Source organism: Pseudophryne corroboree, chromosome 3, assembly GCF_028390025.1.
Source record: "Pseudophryne corroboree isolate aPseCor3 chromosome 3, aPseCor3.hap2, whole genome shotgun sequence".
In the NCBI taxonomy this organism is placed as follows: Eukaryota; Metazoa; Chordata; class Amphibia; order Anura; family Myobatrachidae; genus Pseudophryne; species Pseudophryne corroboree.
In genome coordinates, this window is record NC_086446.1 from 564,176,537 (window position 1) to 564,191,196 (window position 14,660).

The 14,660-nt window shown below is 44.6% G+C and overlaps 1 protein-coding gene across 2 annotated transcripts in view; it reads right to left on the reverse strand.

Annotated features, from left to right (window-relative positions):
- Positions 1–207: 207 nt before the first annotated feature.
- Positions 208–14,660, reverse strand: part of C3H17orf67 (chromosome 3 C17orf67 homolog) — a 98,883-nt gene continuing 84,430 nt past the window's right edge. For both annotated transcript variants that reach the window (XM_063961284.1, XM_063961285.1), the window contains exons 3-4: positions 10,119–10,263; positions 208–732 (exon numbers count right to left, since the gene is read on the reverse strand). In XM_063961284.1, coding sequence (XP_063817354.1) covers positions 10,147–10,263 — 117 coding nt within the window. In that variant the 3' untranslated portion in view covers positions 208–732; positions 10,119–10,146. The remainder of the gene's footprint in view (positions 733–10,118; positions 10,264–14,660) is intronic.

The window sequence follows — 14,660 nt, forward strand, 5'->3', positions numbered from 1 at the left end:
ACCTGTTGCTCCATGTAGTCTCTGCAGGAAACTTAATACTGGGACTTAGTTATACCTTAGTACCTATGATAGCAATATATAGTACTGTATGCTTTATTACCATTTGTCTGCGGGAAAAACACAAAAAATAATGTGTTCAATTTGTTACAGCAAAACATGCAAACACAATATTTATAATGTTAATAATACAAAATGAAAATATCTTCTTTACTTGCAATGATTTTATTGTGGCTGACAAATTAATAGCTTATATGGGTGTACAGTAATTCATGCATGTATATATACAATAGAATACAATGTTTAAAAGCTTTTTATACACTTTTTCATAAACATGTTACTAAACTAGCAAGAATAAGTAGATCTTCAAAAGAACTGTTAGTTATATTGTAATTTAACATTGTACTATATCCATCTACATGCAGATGCAGCCGAATTCCATATTCTGCCCAAAGACATTAGATTAAATTCAATCCCTTTTTATTTGTTTACATTTGGACAATTTGTGATTTATAAATGCCCAACTGATTAATTACGTGATACATCAGCGGTTGATTGGTTGCTTCTTCTACAATTTGTAATGCAATTTAAAAACCCGGTCCAGCTAGCATGTGCTATTAACTTGCCTGGCAATAGGTGGCGCACAGTTAACAGTAATGAAATAGCTGTTTCCATTACGGGAGCATCACACGTTCCTGTTCTGTGGTGAGAATTCTATTAGGTCAATATCCAGATCTAAAAGAAAGATGACATAAGTTCAGTGTTACTGGCCATAAAGACTTGTGGTTCATGTCCATTTTACCTAGTTCTGCATTACAAAATCTGTGCTATCCAATCCATACAGGAGGTATATCCTTTAGAGGGAGATAGATTGATAGACAGACAGAAATATTCCATAATGTAAAATGAAAGGATACTATCTAATATACAGGGTTGAGTATCCCTTATCCAAAATTCAAAATCACACATTTTTGGTTCCCCTACTGAGATAGTGACACATATACATATATATTATTTTATATATCTATATAATATATCTATATATACTAGAGATGAGCGGGTTCGGTTTCTTTGAATCCGAACCCGCACGAACTTCACTTTTTTTTCCACGGGTCCGAGCGACTCGGATCTTCCCGCCTTGCTCGGTTAACCCGAGCGCGCCCGAACGTCATCATGACGCTGTCGGATTCTCGCGAGGCTCGGATTCTATCGCGAGACTCGGATTCTATATAAGGAGCCGCGCGTCGCCGCCATTTTCACTCGTGCATTGAGATTGATAGGGAGAGGACGTGTCTGGCGTCCTCTCCATTAGAATAGAGATAGATAGATTAGATAGAGAGAGATTGTGCAGAGTCGCAGACAGAGTTAGTTTACCACAGTCAGTGACCAGTGCAGTTGCTAGTTAACTTTTATTTAATATAATATATCCGTTCACTTCTCTCTGCTATATCCGTTCTCTGCCTGAAAAAAAAAACGATACACAGCACAGTCAGTCACACAGTGTGACTCAGTCTGTGTGCACTCAGCTCAGCCCAGTGTGCTGCACAGTCATCAATGTATAAATTAAAAGCTTATAATTAATTGTGGGGGAGACTGGGGAGCACTGCAGGTTGTTAGCAGGAGCCAGGAGTACAATTATATTAATTAACAGTGCACACTTTTGCTGCAGGAGTGGTGACCAGTGCCTGACCACCAGTATAGTATTGTTGTATACTACTAATATCTCTTTAAATATCAACCAGTCTATATTAGCAGCAGACACAGTACAGTGCGGTAGTTCACGGCTGTGGCTACCTCTGTGTCGGCACACGGCAGGCAGTCCGTCCGACCAGAATTGTATTATTTATTATTATATACCTACCACCTAACCGTGGTTTTTTTTTCATTCTTTATACCGTCATAGTGTCATCCTAATTGTTACGAGTATACTACTATCTCTTTATCAACCAGTGTACAGTGCGGTAGTTCACGGCTGTGGCTACCTCTGTGTCGGCACACGGCAGGCAGTCCGTCCGACCAGAATTGTATTATTTATTATTATATACCTACCACCTAACCGTGGTTTTTTTTTCATTCTTTATACCGTCATAGTGTCATCCTAATTGTTACGAGTATACTACTATCTCTTTATCAACCAGTGTACAGTGCGGTAGTTCACGGCTGTGGCTACCTCTGTGTCGGCACACGGCAGGCAGTCCGTCCGTCCGACCAGAATTGTATTATTTATTATTATATACCTACCACCTAACCGTGGTTTTTTTTTCATTCTTTATACCGTCATAGTGTCATCCTAATTGTTACGAGTATACTACTATCTCTTTATCAACCAGTGTACAGTGCGGTAGTTCACGGCTGTGGCTACCTCTGTGTCGGCACACGGCAGGCAGTCCGTCCGACCAGAATTGTATTATTTATTATTATATACCTACCACCTAACCGTGGTTTTTTTTTCATTCTTTATACCGTCATAGTGTCATCCTAATTGTTACGAGTATACTACTATCTCTTTATCAACCAGTGTACAGTGCGGTAGTTCACGGCTGTGGCTACCTCTGTGTCGGCACACGGCAGGCAGTCCGTCCGACCAGAATTGTATTATTTATTATTATATACCTACCACCTAACCGTGGTTTTTTTTTCATTCTTTATACCGTCATAGTGTCATCCTAATTGTTACGAGTATACTACTATCTCTTTATCAACCAGTGTACAGTGCGGTAGTTCACGGCTGTGGCTACCTCTGTGTCGGCAGTCGGCAGGCAGTCCGTCCATCCATAATTGTATTATTATTATAATATATACCACCTAACCGTGGTTTTTTTTTCATTCTTTATACCGTCATAGTGTCATACTAGTTGTTACGAGTATACTACTATCTCTTTATCAACCAGTGTACAGTGCGGTAGTTCACGGCTGTGGCTACCTCTGTGTCGGCAGTCGGCAGGCAGTCCGTCCATCCATAATTGTATTATTATTATAATATATACCACCTAACTGTGGTTTTTTTTGCATTCTTTATACCGTCGTCATAGTGTCATACTAGTTGTTACGAGTATACTACTATCTCTTTATCAACCAGTGTACAGTGCGGTAGTTCACGGCTGTGGCTACCTCTGTGTCGGCAGTCGGCAGGCAGTCCGTCCATCCATAATTGTATTATTATTATAATATATACCACCTAACCGTGGTTTTTTTTTCATTCTTTATACCGTCGTCATAGTGTCATACTAGTTGTTACGAGTATACTACTATCTCTTTATCAACCAGTGTACAGTGCGGTAGTTCACGGCTGTGGCTACCTCTGTGTCGGCAGTCGGCAGGCAGTCCGTCCATCCATAATTGTATTATTATTATAATATATACCACCTAACCGTGGTTTTTTTTTCATTCTTTATACCGTCGTCATAGTGTCATACTAGTTGTTGCGAGTATACTACTATCTCTTTATCAACCAGTGTACAGTGCGGTAGTTCACGGCTGTGGCTACCTCTGTGTCGGCAGTCGGCAGGCAGTCCGTCCATCCATAATTGTATTATTATTATAATATATACCACCTAACCGTGGTTTTTTTATACCACCTAACCGTGGCAGTCCGTCCATAATTGTATACTAGTATCCAATCCATCCATCTCCATTGTTTACCTGAGGTGCCTTTTAGTTCTGCCTATAAAATATGGAGAACAAAAAAGTTGAGGTTCCAAAATTAGGGAAAGATCAAGATCCACTTCCACCTCGTGCTGAAGCTGCTGCCACTAGTCATGGCCGAGACGATGAAATGCCAGCAACGTCGTCTGCCAAGGCCGATGCCCAATGTCATAGTACAGAGCATGTCAAATCCAAAACACCAAATATCAGAAAAAAAAGGACTCCAAAACCTAAAATAAAATTGTCGGAGGAGAAGCGTAAACTTGCCAATATGCCATTTACCACACGGAGTGGCAAGGAACGGCTGAGGCCCTGGCCTATGTTCATGGCTAGTGGTTCAGCTTCACATGAGGATGGAAGCACTCAGCCTCTCGCTAGAAAACTGAAAAGACTCAAGCTGGCAAAAGCACCGCAAAGAACTGTGCGTTCTTTGAAATCCCAAATCCACAAGGAGAGTCCAATTGTGTCGTTTGCGATGCCTGACCTTCCCAACACTGGACGTGAAGAGCATGCGCCTTCCACTATTTGCATGCCCCCTGCAAGTGCTGGAAGGAGCACCCGCAGTCCAGTTCCTGATAGTCAGATTGAAGATGTCAGTGTTGAAGTACACCAGGATGAGGAGGATATGGGTGTTGCTGGCGCTGGGGAGGAAATTGACCAGGAGGATTCTGATGGTGAGGTGGTTTGTTTAAGTCAGGCACCCGGGGAGACACCTGTTGTCCGTGGGAGGAATATGGCCGTTGACATGCCAGGTGAAAATACCAAAAAAATCAGCTCTTCGGTGTGGAGGTATTTCACCAGAAATGCGGACAACAGGTGTCAAGCCGTGTGTTCCCTTTGTCAAGCTGTAATAAGTAGGGGTAAGGACGTTAACCACCTCGGAACATCCTCCCTTATACGTCACCTGCAGCGCATTCATAATAAGTCAGTGACAAGTTCAAAAACTTTGGGTGACAGCGGAAGCAGTCCACTGACCAGTAAATCCCTTCCTCTTGTAACCAAGCTCACACAAACCACCCCACCAACTCCCTCAGTGTCAATTTCCTCCTTCCCCAGGAATGCCAATAGTCCTGCAGGCCATGTCACTGGCAAGTCTGACGAGTCCTCTCCTGCCTGGGATTCCTCCGATGCATCCTTGCGTGTAACGCCTACTGCTGCTGGCGCTGCTGTTGTTGCCGCTGGGAGTCGATGGTCATCCCAGAGGGGAAGTCGTAAGCCCACTTGTACTACTTCCAGTAAGCAATTGACTGTTCAACAGTCCTTTGCGAGGAAGATGAAATATCACAGCAGTCATCCTACTGCAAAGCGGATAACTGAGTCCTTGACAACTATGTTGGTGTTAGACGTGCGTCCGGTATCCGCCGTTAGTTCACAGGGAACTAGACAATTTATTGAGGCAGTGTGCCCCCGTTACCAAATACCATCTAGGTTCCACTTCTCTAGGCAGGCGATACCGAGAATGTACACGGACGTCAGAAAAAGACTCACCAGTGTCCTAAAAAATGCAGTTGTACCCAATGTCCACTTAACCACGGACATGTGGACAAGTGGAGCAGGGCAGGGTCAGGACTATATGACTGTGACAGCCCACTGGGTAGATGTATGGACTCCCGCCGCAAGAACAGCAGCGGCGGCACCAGTAGCAGCATCTCGCAAACGCCAACTCTTTCCTAGGCAGGCTACGCTTTGTATCACCGCTTTCCAGAATACGCACACAGCTGAAAACCTCTTACGGCAACTGAGGAAGATCATCGCGGAATGGCTTACCCCAATTGGACTCTCCTGTGGATTTGTGGCATCGGACAACGCCAGCAATATTGTGTGTGCATTAAATATGGGCAAATTCCAGCACGTCCCATGTTTTGCACATACCTTGAATTTGGTGGTGCAGAATTTTTTAAAAAACGACAGGGGCGTGCAAGAGATGCTGTCGGTGGCCAGAAAAATTGCGGGACACTTTCGGCGTACAGGCACCACGTACAGAAGACTGGAGCACCACCAAAAACTACTGAACCTGCCCTGCCATCATCTGAAGCAAGAAGTGGTAACGAGGTGGAATTCAACCCTCTATATGCTTCAGAGGTTGGAGGAGCAGCAAAAGGCCATTCAAGCCTATACAATTGAGCACGATATAGGAGATGGAATGCACCTGTCTCAAGTGCAGTGGAGAATGATTTCAACGTTGTGCAAGGTTCTGATGCCCTTTGAACTTGCCACACGTGAAGTCAGTTCAGACACTGCCAGCCTGAGTCAGGTCATTCCCCTCATCAGGCTTTTGCAGAAGAAGCTGGAGGCATTGAAGAAGGAGCTAACACGGAGCGATTCCGCTAGGCATGTGGGACTTGTGGATGCAGCCCTTAATTCGCTTAACAAGGATTCACGGGTGGTCAATCTGTTGAAATCAGAGCACTACATTTTGGCCACCGTGCTCGATCCTAGATTTAAAGCCTACCTTGGATCTCTCTTTCCGGCAGACACAGGTCTGCTGGGGTTGAAAGACCTGCTGGTGACAAAATTGTCAAGTCAAGCGGAACGCGACCTGTCAACATCTCCTCCTTCACATTCTCCCGCAACTGGGGGTGCGAGGAAAAGGCTCAGAATTCCGAGCCCACCCGCTGGCGGTGATGCAGGGCAGTCTGGAGCGACTGCTGATGCTGACATCTGGTCCGGACTGAAGGACCTGACAACGATTACGGACATGTCGTCTACTGTCACTGCATATGATTCTCTCAACATTGATAGAATGGTGGAGGATTATATGAGTGACCGCATCCAAGTAGGCACGTCACACAGTCCGTACTTATACTGGCAGGAAAAAGAGGCAATTTGGAGGCCCTTGCACAAACTGGCTTTATTCTACCTAAGTTGCCCTCCCACAAGTGTGTACTCCGAAAGAGTGTTTAGTGCCGCCGCTCACCTTGTCAGCAATCGGCGTACGAGGTTACATCCAGAAAATGTGGAGAAGATGATGTTCATTAAAATGAATTATAATCAATTCCTCCGCGGAGACATTGACCAGCAGCAATTGCCTCCACAAAGTACACAGGGAGCTGAGATGGTGGATTCCAGTGGGGACGAATTGATAATCTGTGAGGAGGGGGATGTACACGGTGATATATCGGAGGGTGAAGATGAGGTGGACATCTTGCCTCTGTAGAGCCAGTTTGTGCAAGGAGAGATTAATTGCTTCTTTTTTGGGGGGGGTCCAAACCAACCCGTCATATCAGTCACAGTCGTGTGGCAGACCCTGTCACTGAAATGATGGGTTGGTTAAAGTGTGCATGTCCTGTTTTGTTTATACAACATAAGGGTGGGTGGGAGGGCCCAAGGATAATTCCATCTTGCACCTCTTTTTTCTTTTCTTTTTCTTTGCATCATGTGCTGATTGGGGAGGGTTTTTTGGAAGGGACATCCTGCGTGACACTGCAGTGCCACTCCTAGATGGGCCCGGTGTTTGTGTCGGCCACTAGGGTCGCTAATCTTACTCACACAGCTACCTCATTGCGCCTCTTTTTTTCTTTGCGTCATGTGCTGTTTGGGGAGGGTTTTTTGGAAGGGACATCCTGCGTGACACTGCAGTGCCACTCCTAGATGTGCCCGGTGTTTGTGTCGGCCACTAGGGTCGCTAATCTTACTCACACAGTCAGCTACCTCATTGCGCCTCTTTTTTTCTTTGCGTCATGTGCTGTTTGGGGAGGGTTTTTTGGAAGGGCCATCCTGCGTGACACTGCAGTGCCACTCCTAGATGGGCCCGGTGTTTGTGTCGGCCACTAGGGTCGCTTATCTTACTCACACAGCGACCTCGGTGCAAATTTTAGGACTAAAAATAATATTGTGAGGTGTGATGTGTTCAGAATAGGCTGAAAATGAGTGTAAATTATGTTTTTTGAGGTTAATAATACTTTGGGATCAAAATTACCCCCAAATTCTATGATTTAAGTTGTTTTTTAGGGTTTTTTTAAAAAAACACCCGAATCCAAAACACACCCGAATCCGACAAAAAAAATTCGGTGAGGTTTTGCCAAAACGCGGTCGAACCCAAAACACGGCCGCGGAACCGAACCCAAAACCAAAACACAAAACCCGAAAAATTTCCGGCGCTCATCTCTAATATATACACATAATATATAATATATATGTCATTATCTCAGTAGGGAACTTATTTACTAAGTGACGATTTTGCATATTCTGTGGTTTGTGACTGTTTATAGGTGGGATTGCATCCTGTAGATTTACTGAGGCCCAAACCTACAGAAAACCACAGCAGACTTTTCAATAGAACATCAGAGCATTATCTATGTTTTTACGAATAGAAGGATAGAAGCCTCATATTTACTAAGCAGCGGCATTAGAAGCCATCTGAGAACTACCGACAAACCCGCTTAAAAAATAAGGTGGCTATGACAGAGGAGATGGCTCCGTGCTGTATGATGTGACCTATCTAGTCAATCAGAAGCAGGGCAATCACAACAGACTTCTAAAGAAGGCAGTCGTATGTATTGAGTAAGGCGGCAGATAAAATTAATAATTATCTTATAAGGGAAATACTATTTTACAAATATATTAGGGGTGAAAATATTAGTTTAATTCAGTGGCAGAACATTGCAACAAGGCCCGCCACAGTGAAGGGGCCCACAGCCACTGCAGGCATTACTATGAGTCTCTACCGGTGGGTAGAGAGTAATACAATGTATAGGCTTTTATCTTTTGGATCCCTTTGCTGCAGTGTGAATGTACAGTATATGTACAGGTCCCACTAATCATCGGCAGTGAAGAGCATTAATTAGATTCCAGGGGTGAAGTGGGTGGGTTTATAGGGGCATCAAATTTCCTGACTGGAAAAGGCACTTTTCTATTACATTCTCAGAGGTGGAAACCAAGCCTAGGCCTATATTTTTGATGAAAAGCACATATTTAGCAACATTTCTACCAATTTAGCAAATACATTCAATTGTACAATAGCGACACAAAGTAATAAATACAGTTCTGATGTCCCCTCACTGTTATTAAATGGTTCTTCAAGACCACAAACCACCCAAATCGCTGGCAGCAATACAATATAGATCAGATATCTCTGATGGGGATGTACTCATAATGTTCACATTTTCAATGTCAACAGTCCTACTGTCCACAGTAACAATGCCAACATTGTTAAATGTCCATATTAAACATGTCAGCATGTGCAGAATGTCAACATGTGAAAGGACAACATTCTGCATGGACCAGTGGGAAGGGACTAGGGTTAGGCTATGGAGGGGAGGGTTAGGGTTAGGACTAGGCACTAGGGGGAGGGTTAGGGATATACTCACCACTGGGCAGTGTCGGACTGGGGCATGTGGGGCCCACCAGGGGAATGCAGTGGTAGGGGCCTATGTTAGGGGTGTGGCCAGTTTGCAGAGGGAGTGTGGCCTTCCACCTCATTGGTTTGACTAACTATTAGAGAGTGCAATGTCTGCGCCCCTTTATATATATATATACATTAAATTCAGCTGATGCATGCATTATATTTTACCAGATTAATAACAGCAATGCACTGCAGAAAATACACCATAGTCCAGTATAAGGTAACATATGCATAATGTATAATTCAAGTGCACAGTCTGGAACCTGATCCCTAGAGTAGGAAGTGGGCCCCCAGGCAATAGGGCCCACCGGTGGTTTCCCCTGTACCCCTGTGAGCCAGTCCAAGCCTGCCACTGGGAGGGCCACTGGAAGCCATCATCACCTGAACATCGAACCTGGAAGACTTCACTGGAGCCACTTGACCAGATAAGTCACAACTAGACCGCAATGGATGTTTGGTGACATTCTACTTATGTCGATATTTCATCATTATCAACATGATGGATGTCAACAAAATATACTACACCCCTCTGATGGCTGCACAATATACATTTTAGGTCTCTGTCAGCGACACAATACAGACCCAAGATTTCTGGTGTAAAATAATACAATGCTGACCCAGTATTATATGTATATCCTCTTCTCTACACTGTGGAGCCTTGCAAATGACCCATAATAAAACAAATCTCTGGTGTGAAGAACATGCATACCTTTGATCTCTGTTTGCTTTATAATGCAGACTCTGGATTTTCTGGTGGAGACAGAATGCAGACTCCAATAGTTTACATACCTCTCCTGTTTTCCCATGTTTATTTTGCAACATGCCTCTTTGGGCATTTTAGGAATTTTCATACTCTCCTTGTGCTCTAAGTGATGGATAGAGCTGACCATTCCCTAACCAAATTGCCTGAAGTTTCCTGCAATCTTAAATGGTATTTAACAGGTGTTATTTACCAATAACAGTGCGAAGAGTCATCCAGTAAACGTGTCAGCTTCCTGACACAGTGGTAGTAATGTATGCGGCACCCTGTCATTCAATAATAGAGAGTTAGTGTTGAGGAATCAAAGGTTAGTGGGCTGCGGGCATGTCGCATGTGGTAAATAAAAGATTCACCTGATATAAATGTTTATACCTTTATCAGTGCAGGTACACTGTAGAGATTAAACAGGATTCACAATATTGCGATTGCAGTGAGGCTGACAATGAGGGTTCCACCAGTGTTCATAAAATTGTTCCTCTGATCTCTGCTCCAGTCTCTGGAGGTAAAGCATGTACTCCTAAACACAAAAGGTATAAGATATGCTTTAGTTGTGCACAGGGACCCCACATTTTTTTTAATGCATCCAAATGACAGAATCACACAGCAAGAAATTCAAAGCAATACCTTTGCTATTTGAAATCTACTGTTCTCTTAGTTCAAGCTCTTTGCAAGTGAGGACAGACAGACACTGAGGGAAAAAGAGTAAACAGTACACTGTGTACAAAGGATGACTGTAAAGTGTTGGCAACATACAGTATAACCCAGGAACATGAGGGGAAAAAAAGCATAGACAAGTAACACCTCCCTACCTGCGATAAGTCATAAGTGTATTATATGTTAGTATAGTGCAAAAAATATGGCATCCTTTTCCTCCTCTTGTAATAGAAAAAAATTGGCAACCAAAGGTAAGTTTACCTGCCAGTCCAGTTATATATGAAGCGGGGATGTGCGGTAACCTGCCCTGCACTATCCAATAGCAGGTCTTAGAATAAACAGGTTTATGAGTGTTGGTGGTTTATCAAAACTACTTCTCATTATACAGTATGTACCAACATTTTACAATTTTCCATAATGTGAACCCTATTCGTTGAAAATGTCATCATCTTATTCTTAATTATAGCCCACCATTTTTGCATTAAAATAAATAACTTTTTGTGCACAGCAAAAGCCTGAGACAATTATCGCTTAATAAACCCACATGACATGTCACATGACAATACAAAATCGCAATTGGCCAAGGGCCTCAGTAGCAGTGCGGCATATTTAGTTAAAGAGAGTAGAACAGGGTATGATATGAGCAATTCAGACTGATGCTACGATCCTGTCCTTAAACTATGTATTTGGGAAGATATACCCACCGCTACTTAGTTCCCTAGCCATTCATAATGACCATTTTGATGACGAAAGGAGTTGCAGTTTTCATCTCTGTTAAAGAAGATGTCCACCCAAACCTAAAATAATGGAAGTTTCGCATGGCCATAGACACACAATATTATTACTATTATTATTACTACTACCACTACTACTACTACTACTACTACTACTACCACCACTACTACTACTACTACTACTACTACTATTAGTTTGCCTCATTTGGGTCGTAAAAGGATTGACTGGGTAATTTTTGCAAAATTCAAGTCACCCAGATGACCATTGTTTTTACTATGAAAGCCATACTTTGGGCGGGATTCAAATCTTCCAGCTGCCCTCCCGCCCCCCATCGCGCCCTCCGGCAGTATTCAAATATTACTGCCGATGGGCTCGATATCAGCATTTCAGCTCGCTACCCCCTGGGGTGGCGAGCTAAAATGCACGAAAAGTGACCCGTTTGGACGCCCAAACAGGACTTTTCGCAATCCCGCCCATGACTTTAGTCGGGTTTAGCTGCTTTACGCGGCTAAACCCATCTCTTATGGGCGTGATCAGCGTGATAACAGGGGGCCATAAAATATCGCCCCGCAATCTCCCGTCACTTTAGACGGGAGATCAGGGGCAGTAAAAGATTTGAATCCCGCCCATAGTATGCTTAACCAAATGGTAAGAATGTGAAATATTCAGCTGAATCTGTAATTAATATTGCGTATTTAGAGGAATTTAGCTAACATCCATGACTGCTATAACACCTGCTCACCTGTATTGGAGTAAGGAGTTATGTGATAGGGTCACACAATACTAAACTACTCATTTATAGATCTCTATTCTTGGTGGTACCTTAACCTAATCCTTTATCTTCTTTAATGTAAAGGGGGGTTCACCAGGGTCAGCTTGAGGATACCCCTATGGTCTGTGGTGTAGGTGTAATGAACCTTGTTTCCTCACTCACCCATTTAGATAACACACACACGTACATAAGGCAAAAAGTAATACACCTTATAGAGCTGATGGTAATTGTATTAAGTGATCGAAAAAAGACTGTCACGATCCGGGTATCTGGACGCCATTTCTTACCCATCAGATGCCTCCTAAGGCTGGCTCAGCGCTCCAGGACCGGATCCCATCTGTTATCCTGATGTTTACATTCCTGCATCCTCTCCTGTCTCTCTGAGACGCGGTCACAGTAAACGCCATATTACATCTGGCATGGCGTCTCCCGCGGCCTCCGCCGCCGTCCCTGAGTTTCTGCATGCAAAGTGTCAGAGTGGCGATTACGTCAGCCGCGGCCTCCGCTGTGCCCGCGTGGTTTGGATGTGCATTCATCAGTCTGGCGTCTCCTGTCTCCTGTGGCCGGCGCCGCCATTGCTGCTTCAATTCTCACATGGATTACAAACCAAACTTCCCTCCAAGTGTCTGCATGGGCGCAGCCATCTTGGATTTTGTCATCTGATCATTTCCACCAATCTGCTGTCTGTATTGTTGATTTGCATAATTGCCTAGCCAACCCCTTCCTTGCTGCAGGTATAAATATGCTGTGCCTGAGCAAGGAAGGCGTCAGTGCTTTGGTTGTCAAACCTAGTTCCAGTTTGTCTCTTTCCTGTGATTGTCTTCCAGGTTCCAGCTCCTGTGTCAATCCTTCCACTACAGAGACCCGCACCAGCATTCCATCTGCGGTGTAGCCTGACTCTCCGATCCATTTGGATTCACCAGCTTCCAGCTACAGATCTACCTGCTTTCAGCATCCAGCTTCCAGCAGAGGTCAGCTCTCCTTAAAGTGCCGGTACCCCTTTTCTGCAGTTTGTCATTTATCACCGGCATTATAATTTCACCGCTCTCAAACTCCAAACTTCATTATTATTTCATCGCTCTCAAGTTCGTTTATTATTTAACTGGTTCCAGCCAGTATCCACTCCGTACCAACAACAGTCTGGTTCCAGCCAGTATCCACAGCAGCCGTTTTATCTTCAGCAGCCCAGCCTTTCCTGGAACACCAGCTGGTACGATCCTGGGTTCTCTCCATTGCTACAGTCAGGCCTGGTAAGGACTTTCCAACTAGAAGATTATAAGAACTATCTCACACTACCAGTGCCTGTGGCCCTTGCCACCCTGTAGTACCCAGGAATTGTATTTATCCTCTGTTGACTTTTATGTTTCCTTTTACTGCTGCTGTGTTGCGGAGTTGTCATAAATAAACATCATTGACTTTTATTCAAGTTGTCGTGGTCACGCCTTCGGGCAGTTATTCATCATGTTACTTACATGTCCAGGGGTCTGATACAACCTCCCAGGTTCCGGTACATCTCAGCCCCTACAACTGAGGCTGCCTCCCGTCAGCTCAGGCCCTCAGTTGTGACAGTAAGCACTGACCTAATGAATCCAGCCGGAGACCAGGCTCAAGCGGCCAGGCCGATGCAAGAACTGGCAGCCCGACTTGAACATCAGGAGGCTGCACAGGGCCACATCATCCGCTGTCTCCAGGATCTCTCTACTCGGCTGGATGGGATTCAGACAACCCTCCGTGGATCAGGCGCGTCCGGTGCGTCAACCACAGTGACTCCAGCTATAACCCCACCCACCTTACCCATTTCTGCTCCACGTCTTCATCTTCCAACGCCAGCAAAATTTGACGCATCTCCAAGATTCTGCAGGGGATTTCTCAACCAGTGTGAGATTCAGTTTGAGCTACAACCTGGCAATTTCCCCAGTGACCGTACAAAAATTGCCTACATTATCTCTCTTCTCAGTGGCTCAGCCCTTGATTGGGCATCACCGTTATGGGAGAGGTCCGACACCCTGCTATCTTCCTACACTGCATTCGTGTCAACATTCAGGCGCATCTTCGACGAGCCAGGCCGGGTAACTTCAGCTTCGTCTGAGATTCTCCGTTTACGCCAGGGATCACGTACTGTAGGACAATATCTTATACAGTTCCAGATCCTGGCATCCGAACTGGCATGGAACGACGAGGCCCTGTATGCTGCATTTTGGCATGGCTTATCTGAGCGTATTAAAGATGAGTTAGCTACCAGAGACTTACCCTCTAAGTTAGATGAGCTAATCTCACTCTGCACAAAAGTTGATTTACGTTTCAGAGAGAGAGCAACTGAACGTGGAAGATCATCTGCTCCAAAATCTTCTGCTCCTCCTCCTCGCCAACTGTCACCAACTAAAGATGAGCCCATGCAAATCGGCCGTTCCCGTTTAACTCCTGCTGAGCGCCGAAGACGTCTCTCCGAGTCTCTCTGTCTTTATTGTGCAGCTCCGTCTCACACCATTAATGCCTGTCCCAAACGTCCGGGACTCCAAATCCTAGCTCGCCAAGGAGAGGGCCGGCTAGGAGTAATGATCTCCTCTCCATCTCTTCAAGATTGTAATCTCCCAGTCTCGCTTCAAGTTGCTCAACGTTATCGGAACGTCATTGCCCTCCTTGATTCCGGAGCAGCTGGGAACTTTATTACCGAAGCCTATGTTAAACGGTGGTCCCTACCCACCGAGAGACTTCCTTCGTCCATTTCCTTAACTGCCGTGGATGGCAGCAAA